The 16,107-nt window shown below is 43.1% G+C and overlaps 1 protein-coding gene across 7 annotated transcripts in view; it reads left to right on the top strand.

The window, feature by feature from the left end:
- Positions 1-16,107, top strand: part of ARHGEF28 (Rho guanine nucleotide exchange factor 28) — a 133,729-nt gene that overhangs the window by 12,768 nt on the left and 104,854 nt on the right. For all 7 annotated transcript variants that reach the window (XM_053408016.1, XM_053408014.1, XM_053408013.1 and 4 more), the window contains exons 2-3: positions 64-107; positions 14,467-14,608. In XM_053408016.1, coding sequence (XP_053263991.1) covers positions 75-107; positions 14,467-14,608 — 175 coding nt within the window. In that variant the 5' untranslated portion in view covers positions 64-74. The remainder of the gene's footprint in view (positions 1-63; positions 108-14,466; positions 14,609-16,107) is intronic.

Below are 16,107 nucleotides of genomic sequence, written 5' to 3'. Positions count from 1 at the left end.
AGAATAGTGTCAATGCCTTGAATTAAAGTGTGTGATAATTACTTTGGTTTCCTCTATTTGTAGATGCTGCAACGATGGAACTGAGCTGCACTGAAGTACCTCTTTATGTAAGTTCCAATGTGTTAGGCTTCTGCCCTAAAAGGTCCTTTTGTTTTCAGGAAGGTCTTACTGAGAAGCAGTGTGAATGAAGCAGAAATTATGTTCCCTGCTTGACAGAGGCTTTAAGCCACCGAATGCTACTATCTCATTTGAGCTGGTGTAGCAGTAGCACTTTTCATGCATATTGGGGCATATGTTTCTGAAGTACCGTATTTTTCGCCCTATAGGACGCACTTTTTCCCCTCCAAAAATGAAGGGGAAATGTGTGTGCGTCCTATGGGGCGAATGCAGGCTTTTGCTGAAGCCTGGAGAGCGAGAGGGGTCGGTGGGCACCGACCCCTCTCGCTCTCCAGGCTTCGCGGATCTCTCCGCAAGCAGCGGGAGCGCTCCCGCTGCTTGCGGAGAGTTGCCTGCATGCTGAAGCCTGTGCGCGCTGAGATCAGTGCGCCCAGGCTTCGCGGACCTCTCCGCAAGCAGCGGGAGCGCTCCCGCTGCTTGCGGAGAGTTGCCAGCATGCCGAAGCCTGCGCGCGCTGAGATCAGCACGCCCAGGCTTCGCGGACCTCTCAGCAAGCAGCAGGAGCCAGCGCTGGGCTGCCACGGCTTGCAGAGAGCTGCCTGTTTGGGAGCTGGGTCAGGGGAAGCTCGGGCCTCCCCCGCCCCAGCCCCGTGCCTGGGGGGGAAATAATTTCCCCCCCTTTATTTCCCCCCAAAAAACTAGGTGCGCCTTATGGGACGGTGCGTCCTATAGGGCGAAAAATACGGTAGCTTTGAAATAGTTTTCACGTTCTGACATAAATATTACAGTACTTTACTATCCTTTCAGCTGGCAGAATTTGGAATGGATATTCTAACTGTGGCAGGAAAATAACCTCCCTGGTTTCAGAAGATAAACATTTCCATTATGGTTGTTTTTCTTCTTCTTCTTTCTCCTGTCAAAAAATAGTTCTATATGTCATGCTAGTGACAAGTAAAGGGTATTGTGACTGACGTTGGCATACAATTGTTAAATGTACAGGCCTTGTTCAGATGTAAGGGTTTCTCCGTACAATATGGGGCAGCCAATGTGATGACAACCAAATGTCGCTGTACTACAGTTCCCATTAGCCTAATGGGAGTTGGAATCCAACAACATCCAGAAACACCACCGTGGAACAAGCCATGGAAAGGCTTGAGATTCTGCACTCTCATCTCGTTTCTATTCTTCTTTTTGGTACCAGAAGTGGAGACTGGGAGTTTCTGCTCCCTGTTTAAGCTAAACCCAGTTTCCCCTAGTGTTCAAATTCTTTGGTTTGTTTAAACTGTAATTTATTATACAGACCAGGATTGGAAACCATGGTTTGAACAGAGTTTGTTCTCACTAACTAGAACAGGGATGGGAAGCCTGTGGTCCTTAGTCCAATTTTATACACTCCTCAGCTTAATTTCAGGAGGGCACAGAAGGAAGGTGGTTTGGTGGGAAAGCCAGAATGGATGGAGCGATGGAAAAAGAGGCAGTAAAACCTTTCTAAAGAGTTGTCTGTATTATTATTACACAACTGCTTTGATCAAAGCATGTTTTCAGTTTAGTTTGCCGGTGGTTTTTTTTTTGTCTTTTGTTTGCTTTCTGTTGGGCTCTTGTTGAGTTAAAGACACCTTACAGTGCAATGCTATGCATTCTTACACAGAAGTAAGTCTGACTGATTCAGTGTGATTTGCTCCTTAGTTAGTTTGCATAGGATTAAGCAGTGGTGTCCACGCAGAGAATATCAGTCACAATTGCCCCACCGATGAAACAGCAAAATGTTGTGCCAAGGCTGGCTCATTGCTGGCTTCTAAAGCAGTATATAAACCACTTGGGAGTTCCTTCCATTAGAGAAACTCCTGCCTTATTAGTGTGCCTTTCATGGGATACACAATCAGACCTGTATTTAAATTAGGCACTGAGAGTGGTTCCTTTGTCCGTTCTCATGGAATAGATTTCTGACCTGTTGTGTTTGGTTGAAATTCTATACATTTGGGTTTCTGAAGACTACAGAGTGTCACGATATTTTTCTAAGACAGATGATGAAAACGTTCTTTTACTTGAGTTTCCATCCTTTTTGTAAAGTGGGGTAGAATCCACATAACTTCGAAAAAATTGATACTTTCGAACCAGATGCAGACAGGACTTCAGATTTGATTTTTCAGAGGAGGCAGATCATTTTAGTTGAGGCTGATTATTTATGTTGACTTACTGCACCAGGAAGAAATTGACCTAAACATAACTCGATGTCAGGTGAGTCAATAAAAATATTGTCTTGAAAACTAGCAAGATGGAAGTCAAAGGAAAGTTGTTGAGTTCAGTGTTTTAAGTTGAGAGTTCAGTGTTTTAAGTTGAGAACTGTGTTGAATGTGGAGTGCAGAGGTTTTGAGTCAACTTCAGCCTTAAACAAACGTCATTTTATGAGGTCTGAAGGAGATTATCTGCAACAGACTGGGTTCATAGATTGACAGTGTTTGAGGTGAATACCGGTAATTAAGACAATAAAATGTTTTTATAAAAGCCAATAACTTCATCATGAAAAACTGTTTATTTTTATAACTGTCATGCTTATTGAGGTAGTCAAATTCTGATTTTGTTGTCACCATAGAATTAATGTATTTTCTAGAAATCATGTACAATCCACCATGGATTGCACAATCCACCATGCAGGCAGAGGTTAGTGATGGGACTATATTTATACCTACAAACATTCATGGATATGTGTGTCATGGAAGCAGTGTGATGGGAGAGAGAAGAAACAAGAGTCTAAGGAAGGAATAGCTAACAACTGTTTAGGACTACAACTCCCAGCATTCCTGCCCATTGGTTACACTGGCTGGGGCTGAAAGTAGCTGTAGTCCAAAAGAGCTGGAGGACACCAGTCTAAGGTCTGTGCACAGACCCTTCATATCCTTATCCATCCCTCTCCCTGCCTTGGAGAACAATTAATTTGTACGGCATGGAAAGGGAGGGATATAAAAGGCATGGACTGGTATTCCTTCTAACATCCATTGTGTGGCCTTTATTTGTGTGTGTGTGTGTGTGTGTGTGAGAGAGAGAGAGAGAGAGAGAGAGAGAGAACAACTGGGCTCCATTGGATCCTTCCATCTGCAGGCTCTGCAGCCACAGTGCAAGTGGATTATTGAATCAAAGATATAATTAAATGGAGTTGCTTATGCATCACATATCATGCTGCTAATTGTGGCTCAGGAGAGACAGTACTATTTGCCACAATCTAATTAACCAAGAGACACATATAACCATCTCTTTGGTATTGAATTCATCATAGCCTTCCACCTCCCCTTCAAGCTGTGTGGCAAATTGCTTTAGAAACTCATGGCTGGTTCACATCATTCCCTGATATAGCATGGCGGTGGGCAAAAGAAGAAAGGAAGTTGTGCATTCCCACCGGCCACATGGAAGAATCTGAGTGCATGGAACAGGTTTTCCTGATTGTGGTCACTGTAAATAAATACTGAGCTCATAGGAACAGACAAAGCTGGTCAGACTACTTGTTCATCTAGCTCAGTATTGTTTACGGCAGGAATGGGGAGCCTGCAGACCTCTAAATGTTGTTGGACTTCAGGTTCCATCAGCCTCTGCCAGCATAGTAAATGACCAAGGATGATGGGAGCTGTAATTCAGCATCATCTTGAGGGTCACTGGTTCCCTATTCTGCTTGTTGGCCTTTGGAGCTAAAGCTCTCCTCAGAAGTTGAACTTCATACTGAGTCCCTGTTGGAGGAGTGTGTTTTACCTTGGATAAAAGCACACTGAGCCTCTGAGTTTAGGAAAGTAAGAAATCTACATTTATTTACTAGAAAATCATGCTTGATAGGAAAGTTCCTAGCTGTATCTAACTGAGGTGGAGATTCCTTGAGCTATGCTTTCTCTTGCATCTCAGCAGCAGAGACACACAAAATGTCTCCTCTCCCAAGGTGAGGATGAAGATGGAAGTAGAAAATGAGGTCAGTAAGAGTATCAGTTTAGCACCTCATGGAAGGTCAGAAAGGACAGTCTAGGAAACTTGGAGGTTTCCTTTTCTCTCTTCTACTCTTTCCCATACAGACACATCAGTGTCCAGTACAAACTGAGTTGTACCCCAGCACTTCCAGTACCACTCTGACTGTCACCAGCGGCCTAGAATCTTGTAGATTACCTGCTGCCACCTCTTTTAGCTGGAGATGCCCATGACTGACCCACTAGCTCTACAATGGAGCTCTGGTCCCTCCCCAAGGTCCTAGTCATTTAAAAGAGTCAATTGGCATAGTAAGACGGATGAGAAACCTAATATAGTTTTTCAAATCTCTTTAAGACAAGAGGAGTACAGTCAGACCTTGGCTCCCGAACGGCTCCGTTTTGGAACGTTTTGGTTCCTGAACGCCAAAAACCTGGGAGTAAATGGTCCGGTTTTCAAATGTTTTTCAGAAGCCAAATGTCCGACTTGGCTTCCTCTGAGTGCAGGAAACTCTTGCAACCAATTGGAAGCCACAATTTGGTTGTCAAACGTTTCGGAAGCCTTCCGGAACTGATTATGTTCGACAACCGAGGTTTGACTGTAATGAAAAAGCCTTGGGCCATCTCTGGCCTTTCCACACAGATCAGACATCCCAGTGGGTAAGCACAAGCCCTTTGGCATGCTTGAATCCCAACACCAACCTGCTATTATGTAAAATGCCTATTATGTAAGAGGACTTGCACTGCATTTAGCAATGTTCACCTTGTTTTAGAAACAGTACCACCCCATTTTAAGCTCTCTAAAACTATTTCTGCAAGGATTTGGATAAAATTTGGCTCAGGGTTGGGGAGGTCATTTGAATGCTGGGCCTTACAGGAGAGGAGCTGGAGGCAGAGAAAGACCATCAGTGTACAGTGGACGCTTGGGTTGCGAACGTGATCCATGTGGGAGGCACGTTTGCAACCCGCAGTGTTTGCAACCCGCAGCGCCGCATCTGCACACGTGCGGGCCACGATCTGGCGCTTCTGCGCATGCGCAAAGCACGATTTAGCGCTTCTGCGCATGTGCAAGTGCCGAAACCCAGAAGTAACCCATTTTTGTACTTCTGGGTTCGGTGCGGTGCGCAACCCGAAAACACACAACCTGAAGCATCTGTAACCCGAAGTATTCCACTGAGAGATTTCTGTTATATACTGTAAATAGGGAACTGGCACCGTAGACAGGCCTTAATATGAGTTAAGGCTGATGTAAACACTATAATCACTTACCAGTGACAGATGGATGCCAACACCAACAACTTTTCAGTGCGCTATGTCCAAGACCTGGAATGTATGAATAATAAAGGAGGGTTCTTAAGGACATGAGATGAGTCTGCTGGATTGCAACCAGGTCCAGCATCCTGTTCACACAATGGCCAACCAGATCCCTGTGGGAAGCCTGCAAGCTGGACATGAGTGTAGCAGCACTCTGTTCACCAGCACCCCTCAGCAGCTGGTATCCAGAGGCATGTTGCATCTGACAGTGAAGGTAGGACTTAGCCATCATGGTTAGAAGCTGTCAGTAGCCCTGTCCCTCCATGAATTTGTCCAAACCTCATTTAAAGCTATCCAAGTTGGTAGGTACCACCACCTCCTGTGAGAGCAAATTGTGTAGTTTAACTGAGTGAAGAAGCATTTTTTAAAATCTGTTCTGAGCCCATGCAAAGTGCTTTTCCTTAACTACTGAGTGACTGCAGCTCAGCCTACACATTTGGAATTAGGAAGGCTTTGTGTTCATCTCACACAAAGTTAGATTTTAATTCTCAAGCTCAGTCATGGGCACTGGCGCACGTTTCAGAGAATGCAGTTGGCCCTTTCAGAATAATGTTAAACTTTCATGGAACAAATATAAGCAGCTCCTGTCCGCTGGGCAGCCATTCTTGCTCAAGTCCTATTGAAATGAATGTGAGTTGTACAAATTCTAAAGAGTGCCCTGGCACTCCCAAGAGGTGTGAGTTTTTAGTGTGGACTGGTTAAGCCCGGTATCATTGCTAGCAGCAAGCAGGCTTATCAGGCAGTGGGAAATGTGTGAACTAGTTTTAGAAAGGTTATTTTATCAGATGACAATATGCATTTATTCTACAATGACAAAGGTACACATTTATTTTAGTGAACTATTTCTTGATATGCCTAATCTGCTTTCCTCCCTCCTGTACTTGTACAGGCATTGTGAAGTTCTTTTGATCCCTTTGTACTTGGCAGATAACTTACCTACCTTGTTGGTTTTGGTTGGCAAATTAGAATTGTAACTATATTCTTATCAGAGTATTTGTACAGTTCAGTCATGGAGTTGTCAAACTTCACTTGGACTTTTCATTTGATCTCTCTGTTCTAGTTTACGCAGAGTTCTTTTGTGGTGTGGCAGTTATTACTGCACTATTTTCCCCCTTTTGCTCTTTATGAAGATCCTAACGAAGATGTAGAAATACAAATCTTAAATTGCAGAAAACCAACATGTATTGCAATTCATTTATTAGACTCTTCTTATATGCACACAGACTAAGTTTTATAACCAGTTTCAAACCCTAAGGTTTCTCTCTGTCCTCAACTACAAATGTTAGGGAGAAATGTGTCTCAAGTGGTCTATAGCTCTCCTTATTGTCAGCTGGTAAGCAGGGCAGTTAGTAGGCCTGGTCTCTGTTACCTCTCTCTAGTTAGTTCTAGTTGCTATAAGTTGGCCCACCCTTTTTGGCAAGTGTCACATGTCAATACCAGATTATTACTATATTCAACTGTTCACTATGCTTCATAAGATATATAAGAGCTCAGTGTGTAGTGGTAAGAGTGTCAGACTGTGACCTGGGAGGTAAAGGTAAAGGGACCCCTGACCATTAGGTCCAGTCGTGGCTGACTCTGGGGTTGCACACTCATCTCGCTTTATTGGCCGAGGGAGTCAGTGTACAGCTTCCGGGTCATGTGGCCAGCATGACTAAGCCGCTTCTGGCGAACCAGAGCAGTGCACGGAAACACCATTTATCTTCCTGCTGGAGCAGTACCTATTTATCTATTTGCACTTCGATGTGCTTTCGAACTGCTAGGTTGGCAGGAGCAGGGACCGAGCAACGGGAGCTCACCCCATTGCGGGGATTCGAACCACCGACCTGATCGGCAAGTCCTAGGCTCTGTGGTTTAACCCACAGCACCACCCACGTTCCCTGTGACCTGGGAGACCAGGGTACAAATATTGAGTCAGACATGAAGCTCACTGGGTGACTTCTTGGGATGTGGGATAGTCATGGTCTCCTGGCCTAACCTACCTCACAGGGTTGTTGTGAAGATAAAAAGGAAGCCATATATGCCATCTTGAGCTCCTTTGAAGAAAGGTGGGGTATAGATGTAATAAATAAATAAATAAAATGGGGACATGCAGCTCTCCATATCTGAATGATAAGTGTACTCTTCCCTATGAAAGTTTGTGCTGAAAGGAATTACAGTAGGTATTAAGTGTCGTGGCAGTTAAAGCATTGAATGGTTTTGCCTTCTCTTTGTGACTCTCTAGGCTTGGCTTGGTAGTGTTTTCTTCATCACCACCCCATTTAGGTCATGGTTGTTTCAATACCTGCTTAGGTTTGCTGTATCATATTTCACTCTATTCATACAAGTAGTCACGTGACTTTCCTTAAACAAAACATCAGCAAATGTTCTAATCTTCCCATGTATTGACTCACAATTGTAAATTAGATGCCTTTTGGTTTTAATTCTTCTCTTTGTTTTATTCTTTCTTCTCCGTGATATTTACAGGCTGCACAGTTGCTACTCGATTTGGGTTACTAAACTTCCACTCCTTCCTTCTTTTATTTCACGTCTTTGATGGTTCAGGTTTTTCTATTCTTGCTCATAGCAACCGCTGGGCTTATTAAATTGTTCATTGATAAGTCTACATATGTACCGCATGCACACAACCACAACAGCTAATTATTTTTAAAGTATCACTAAAGGCAATAAAAGCAACCAGTTAAAACCAATTTCAACATGTTTACAAATCAGCTTATGGTCAAAAGGTGTATTTCAGTAACAACGTCATGCTGGCAAAAGGGCTTTGGAGATAGGGCTATCCAGGCACCAGTTAGCACAAAATTCTAGAGCCTGGGAGCAACCACTGAGAAGACCCTTTTCTGGATTCCTGCTATAAGTTGTCAGGACAAACAGAAGAGTCTCCTCCAAGGATCTTAAAGCCTGGGCAGGCTCATACGGAAGTATGGTGTCTTTCAGATAGTCTGGTCCTGTTCTGTTTGTTTTCTCCATTTCCTCTCAGGAGCTCACGGTAGTGTTTGTAACCACCTTGCTTTTGTCAATACAACAACCCTGTGAGGAGGGTTAGGCAATGAGATAGTGACTTGCTCAAGGCTGCTCACATTCATGGTTGCGTATGTATTTGAAGCTGTCTCCTAAGTCCTAGTTCAACACAAATAAGTCTACCATACAGATGTCTTACCATAGCAGTTTAGGTAACTATAGGTAACTCTAAGCTAAAGCCATAGTGTGTGTTTTATTTGCTAATCCTGCATAGCCCTTATTTGAAAGAAATGTCCTTTATTCTATAGCAACAGAGATCCATAGAGAAGACACTGCAGTTCCATAGTAATGTTTGCTAAATTTTGATCTGGCAGAGCACACAGCCCTTGGTTGAGCAAAAAGGGTAGGTATTAGCTTTTAAACGTGTCAGGCAAATATGACAGTATTGAATACTGAAAGATTTTGCCCGTCTGCTGTTAAGCCTAAAACTTGGAAGGCCACTTTTGTCCCTGGCTGGTTTTGAAATTCCAGGTAATCTGTTTGGCCAAGGCAAACTCTCTGTGTCTTCATCTGGCTAGGCATTGCAAACTTTTTATTTTAGATCTGGGAAGACCTTGCGACAGCAATCTCTGTGACTATGTGATTTTTTTCCAAGCAAGAAGATGTCAATAGGCTTCTTAAGACATATCACTTTCAAAGAGTATTCTCAGTTAAACTCAGCCTTTGAAATTACTTTGCCTGGAGCTCAGATTTAATTATAATTTAATTATAACAGAGGTGTGATGTATCAAGATCTGGCTTGGGACTCTGTTATGATCTCAAAAGTAAAGTTGCATCAGAAACCCAGTGTACACAATTCAGTTCCAATCCAGTCTTTGTAGCCAAGCTGAATGAAAACCAGGTGGTCACATACTAAGCAGATGCCAGATGAGGCAGTTGGGAACTTGGTGAAGATAAGATCAAGACAAAGTGTGAAGCTGGAGAAAGCAGGGAGAAAGGGCAAACACTGATCAGACCAAGCAGAAGCAGGAGGAGGGAGAAGGGGCGCTCTCTGCCTTATTACTTCCTGCTGCTGCTATTTATTTTTTGTTCCTTTCGGAGCTTCAACATCTCATCATAAGCAAAAGAAAGAAACTGGACCATACAGGGTTTTGCTCTTTGAGACATATGGTCATGGTGGTGTGCTTTACCAGGGAAAGGGCCTTCTTAGTGGTGGTGCCCCAATTGTGGAATGCTTTTCATAGGGAAGCTTGTCTGGTGCCTACTTCAGTGTGGTTCAGCCGCAGGCAAAACCCTTTTAGTTTTCTCTGGTCTTTTAATTTGATTTGCTCTGTTTTTCCTTGGCTGGAAGGTTTTTATTTAATAATAATAATTTTTATCTATACCCTGCCCTCCCCGGCCAGAGCCGGGCTCAGGGCAGCTAACACCAATAAAATTTCAGTAAAAATATAATAGGGAAAAAAAACAAAAAGAAGAAAACCCCCCCAATTTAAAATACAGGTTAAAATGCAATTTAAAATGCAGCCACGTTTTAAAAGTCAAAACCATAAGGGGAGGGAAACATAAGGGTCAGACTGAGTCCAAACCAAAGGCCAGGTGGAACAGCTCTGTCTTGCAGGCCCTGCGGAAAGATGTCAAGTCCCGCAGGGCCCTAGTCTCTTGTGACAGAGCGTTCCACCAAGTCGGGGCCAGTACTGAAAAGGCCCTGGCCTTGGTTGAGACCAACTTTGTGACTTGGGACCTCAAAAATGTTGTCATTTGTGGACCTTAAGGTCCTCCACGGGGCATACCAGGAGAGGCGGTCCTGTAGGTACGTGGTGTTCTTATAGATTCTTCTGGTTTTGAAATCTGTAAGCCCCCCTGGGAATTTGGGTAGGCTGTATACTTACTCAGTTAACAACAACAACAACAACAGGGCTGACTATACTGAACCCACTTTTCCTTTCCTTTTAAAGTTTGAACTGGTGGGGTTCTGCACAGTTGAATTTGGGTTTGTAGACCCAGAGAGATCTAAATGGACCCCCTGAGACGCAACAGAACAATAGAATCATAAAATTGTAGAATTGGAAGGGCCTCTGAAGATCATATAGTCCAGAGGTTCCCAAATTTATTTGGCCTACTGCCCCCTTTTCAGAAAAAGCTAGCCAAGGTCCCAGGTTCAGTTCCTGGCATTTCCAGTTAAAAGGGTTAGATTAGGTAGCTCTTAATGCCTGAGACCCCCTAAGAGGCGCTGCCAGTCAGAGTGGACAATACTGGGCTAGATTATTGGCCTAGAATAGATAAAATAGTTGTCTCCTGTTTCTTAAAAGCCACTGAGGGTTATTGCCAGGTGAGCCTCCCTGGGTAGAATTTCCTGCAGAAAAGGCACCACAACCAAGAAGGTTCATTACCCACCTGGCTGCCAAGGGCAGAAGGACTGGAAATGGGCAGGTTCCTGTGAGAGAAGGTGCTACTTTGGATGGTTACTTGTAGGAGTCTTTCTTATAGCCCAGAGAAGTCCTGAGGGGAATACAGAACAACCTCAGGAGGTGCAGGTGGTGTTAAAACAGGTATGGCAAGAACAGGGAGTTGAATATGATTTAGATCAGCCTCTCTCAGCCTGCAGCATTGGTCTGTACTTCCTTTCATCCCTGAACAATGACCACAATCGCTGGGGCTGATGGGAGTTGTAGTCCAAAAAAATCTGGAGCGCATGAGGTTGGGATGTATCATTGTACATGAAGTAGAGTTACAGTACTCTTACGTAAAGTGGCAGGTTGTGCTCTGCTCACCTCAAAAGCCTTTTCCTGTGTATAAACACAGATATGAAGGAGATGTAGGGAGAAAGCTGATTCCAGGTGCAAGGGTGTGTCAGACTGACACAAATGGAGTTAGGTGTCACCTCCAGGCCAGGAACAAACACACACACATATCACACACATACATTCTAATTATGAAAGTCTTTTATTACTACTGTTTGGATGCCAGATGCCAGCATTTATGAAATACATGTAGGAATTTTGATATAAAACTTAATTTTTGTCCTGTTGTTTTATAATTTGCTGCACTTGTGGTTTTTTTTGGGGGGGGGCGTGTTAATATTTGAAATGATTGTGTGGTGCTTTGGTGTTTATCCTGTGAGCACTAACTAGAAAAAGAAAGAACCGCAGTTGAGTTACGTATGCCAGTTAACCATGTACCACTGTGGGATGACATTAGGGAAATGTTTTGCCTAAATTTATTAGTGAGGTGCCCAGGGTTGACTCTAGGTTTGAGGAAGCGTTGGGCAAAGTGTCCTGTAGTGTTCAGAGTGGCTCTACTTGTTTATTTTAAAAACTTACATACTGCTTTTCATTTATGAATCTCAAAGTGATTCAGAATATACATATAGTCCTTTAAAAACAAAAAACATTCAGATAGTCATGCTCATGATATAGAATTTCAACAACTGTAGTAGCCAGAACCCCAAAAGAAAACTGTATCAACAGTCAAGAAAGGTGTAAACAGAAAATAGTAACTATGGTTTACCATGGCATGTGATTGTATCCAATGGCTCTGAATTAGCTTTGCTTGTGTTTGATGATGCTGTTACATAGACAAATCTAATTAGCTGCCTGATAGCTCTCTTACTAGAAAGTTGAAAAAAGCTGTTTTCCAAACAAAAATAATGCCAAAGCTGTAGCCATTTGGCTTGCAAAGAAACAGCAAACTGGTGTGGGAAAGCTAAACACACACGTGCGCACAGTCACACAGAATATTTTGAATTTCCATGGTGAAAAAGCACTTCTCCACAGATTAACATCCAGTTACAGTGTGCATGAAGAATCACTCTAGTTATGCGTATCTGAGATACGTACTAGGAAAGGCTTACATTATTTGTATCCTCTGCACTAGTTTACAGTCATCATTTCCTGAGTTGAGTCTGATTCATTATACATTAGTGCACTTGTATCCTATTTCCTAATCATACACAGATAGAAAATGAGATTGCATGACCAAGTTTGGATAAAAATTGCAGTTATAACTGAGTGTTGCCTTGGTGTGGCACTTTCCACCATGTTTTTGATGACTTTACCCAATGGCCTCAGGCCCAAACTACATATTGCAAGGAATCTGTGTCTGCTGCTCACCGGTATCTCTTCAGTAAACTTTTAAAGGTGGCAAGATGTGACATCTTTACAGTTTTTTTTTGTTTGCTTCAATTTATTTGATATGCTGTTTCATGGAAGAGGCCTGGAAACCCTGGATGCAGTGATGTGATGTGGTGCATTTTTAACCAGATGTTATCAGGAGACCTGAGGAGATGGTTTGGGCTTCATGGATGTTCAAAACACAATTATGTAGTACTAATACACATCCAACGTGATAAATTCTAATTAATGGTGGAAATGGATCCTTCCAAGCTTAATATTCTCCCCAAATGGAGGGATCTACCAAGATTGTTTCTTCCAGCAGCTGGCAGTGCAGCCCAAAATTTGCTATCACCTAGCAGAGGCTAATCTGATTAAGTCTACCCAACTCTCCCCGTGTTAAGACTGCTTTAGCATCATGCCAACTTTTGCTCTTTCCCTTCCTCTCCCTCATTTTGCTCAACATTCTCCTTGATAGCTTCTGACTGTGGGTTAAACCACAGAGCCTAGGACTTGCCGATCAGAAGGTCGGCGGTTCGAATCCCCGCGACGGAGTAAGCTCCCGTTGTTTGGTCCCTGCTCCTGCCAACTTAGCAGTTCGAAAGCACGTCAAAGTGCAAGTAGATAAATAGGTACTGCTCCGGCGGGAAGGTAAACGGCGTTTCTGTGCGCTGCTCTGGTTTGCCAGCTCCCTTGGCCAATAAAGCGAGATGAGCGTCGCAACCCCAGAGTCGGCCACGACTGGACCTAATGGTCTGGGGTCCCTTTACCTTTACCTTTAGTAGAGATTTCACTATAGATTTGGGGTGTATCACAAGATGGATCTATTTCTTATGCCTCAGGCATGATGCCACAATAGCAATACCAGTGCATTCAGTTCATTGTGTTGCTGTAGCATCTTGTTGGATTGAGATGCAAGCTAGTGTTTTGCCTTAAGTTTCTCATGCAAGCTCTTTTCTGGTTCATTGACCTACAGCGCACATGGGCAACCTGCAACCCTCTAGATGTTGCCACTCCAACTCCCACCAGCCTTAGCCTGCTTGGCTAATGGTCAGGGATGATGGGCATTGTGCCCCAAGAACAATGGAAGAGCCACAAATTCCCCTCCCCTTACCTAGGAGAACTGTCTTGGGATGGATGTGCTAAAATGTTATTTTTAACAGTGAACGCCTTGTCAACTCTTTACGCATTTTGTTTTCCTGACCAAGCTGCTTTAGTCACTTCAGGACAATTCTGCCTGAGGTTTATTAAAAGTAACTGTAGCAACCAGGAACTTTTTGTGAAGCAAGCAGTTCTTCCCTTAAGCCTTAAGGAAACACAGTTCCATCTGAATTTCCTCCCTAAAATATACCAGATGTTTTGTTGTTGTATTCTGACTTCTTTTTTTAAAGAAATCTTTTTACTGAGCTTTATTGTTGTTGCATGAAGGGCTTGTCTTGACTTGTTAATTTCACTTGCTTAGAAGATGTGTGGGTTGATCTCTGTTAGAACTAACATAAATTTAGAAGTGTTAATATAAAAGCAGCCAACACAAGTTTTATCAACAAAATGTTTAGGATTTAATCAAATCATTTGGAATAAATCTAATATGTTTTTATATAAATGTATATGCTGAAGGTATTGTACTAGGTGAGCCAACATATTGCTTTTACTTGTTTATATGTGTTTAACTTTTTTTTAAAAAAAATCTGCTTTGAACTACAGTGGCAGGAATTGGTTTGAACTGAATTAAAATTGTTTACCTATGAGGGGGCATAATCTATCTGAAATCCTATTGATTTCAATAGGAAAGATTTATGCAAGTGTTTTGAGTTTTCCGATTATATCAGTGGAAGTTCAAAGTAGATTATTGCCACCTCACACATGTTACCTTTTCTTTGAACTGATAGGTTATTTATTTATGTATTTACTTAAATATTTATAGACCACACTTTTCATAAGAATAATTTTCGTGATGTAGGTTTGAAAGAAAGGCAGACCTATACTCTATGATACAGCTCAACAAAGTTGCATTCCTTTTCTAGGGACAGAGCACTATATATGGAACATTTGACAAAAATCTCCCGGAGGATGCTGAATTCTACTTTGTTTACAGTGGCTCAATCCAGAGACATGTGGTTTTAGCCAAGTACGTTACTGATAAGTCCCTTGAATCTATTGTTCCAGGTGAGTCTTGCAGTTACACTACACATTCTGACTGTCTTCTCGGTGTTTTTATTCTTGCAAGGGATAGCCAGTGAATTCTGATGTTTTTATGTTTATCGTGACAGAAGCCTTAAGGCAGTGAGGGAGCTGCCACAAAAAGAGGTGCTGTGGCTTCTCCTCACATAGCAAAGTCACTGTGGCAAACTCCACTTCACTCAGTTTGTGTATGGCAAACAGGCAAATCTGGTTGCTGTTGTTATTAATAATACTGATAATAAGTACTGCTTCTAGTATATGATTTATTACTATGAATACTGATCTTATCATCCCTCCAAGGGAATGTGTGGCTCATCTCTGTATCCTCACAACAACTCAGAGGTAGGCTTTGAGTGTGATACATGTTGCTTAGGATATAATAGCTCTGCAGAACTGCCACAAATAATGTTTTTGGCTTCAGTTGTCCTCTCTTGTACTTCTGGCTGAAGCAATCATAGGAAAGGCTCCTCTGCCCTCACTTGCCTCATGCAATGGTGGTGAGCTGAGAAGCAGGCAGAGTTCTGATCTGGATGGCTAGACAGCCTCCTATTGCCAGGAGCAGGTTGGCTTGCTCTTCAGCAATTGCTGCTGCTGAGCAAAGAGGAGGAAGGTGCTTTTGTTTTTATGTGAAGCATCCTCATTGCTACGGCAACTTTTTGTGTGCTCTGCATGCTTCTTGGTTACACACTCACACCCAGTGCTTTTTTTCTAAAAAAAAAATGTTTAGGGGTACTCTCATTTTCCTATTCATATTGAAATACTGCCCCTCAATGAGGCCAAACTTAGATTCACAAAATGTTTAGGGGTATGCGTACCCCTGTATTCCCCCAGAAAAAAACACTGCTCACACCTGTAGCAAGACATATTTCTATAGCCTGCTTTAATCCATGAAATCAAAATACCTGACAGAATTCTCTTAAGCACGGCTTAGTACGCATTGATTTCAAAGGGGGGGGGGGAAACTGTGCCAAGGCAACTGAAGTTTCTTTTTACAGGTAGGTAGCCGTGTTGGTCTGCCGTAGTTGAAACAAAATTTTAAAAAAACCCAAAACATTCCTTCCAGTATCTGAAGAAGTGTGCATGCACATGAAAGCTCATACCAATAACAAACTTAAAGGTAAAGGTAAAGGTACCCCTGCCCGTACGGGCCAGTCTTGACAGACTCTAGGGTTGTGCGCCCATCTCACTTAAGAGGCCGGGGGCCAGCGCTGTCTGGAGACACTTCCGGGTCACGTGGCCAGCGTGACGAAGCTGCTCTGGCGAGCCAGAGCCGCACACGGAAACGCCGTTTACCTTCCCGCCAGTAAGCGGTCCCTATTTATCTACTTGCACCTGGGGGTGCTTTCGAACTGCTAGGTTGGCAGGCGCTGGGACCGAGCAACGGGAGCGCACCCCGTCGCGGGGATTCGAACCGCCGACCTTTCGATCGGCAAGCCCTAGGTGCTGAGGCTTTTACCCACAGCGCCACCCGCGTCCCTATAACA

The sequence above is a fragment of the Podarcis raffonei genome, chromosome 11 (assembly GCF_027172205.1).
Source record: "Podarcis raffonei isolate rPodRaf1 chromosome 11, rPodRaf1.pri, whole genome shotgun sequence".
NCBI lineage: Eukaryota > Metazoa > Chordata > Lepidosauria > Squamata > Lacertidae > Podarcis > Podarcis raffonei.
The sequence above is the reverse complement of the archived record's forward strand: the minus strand, read 5'-3'. Positions and strand labels throughout refer to the sequence as shown.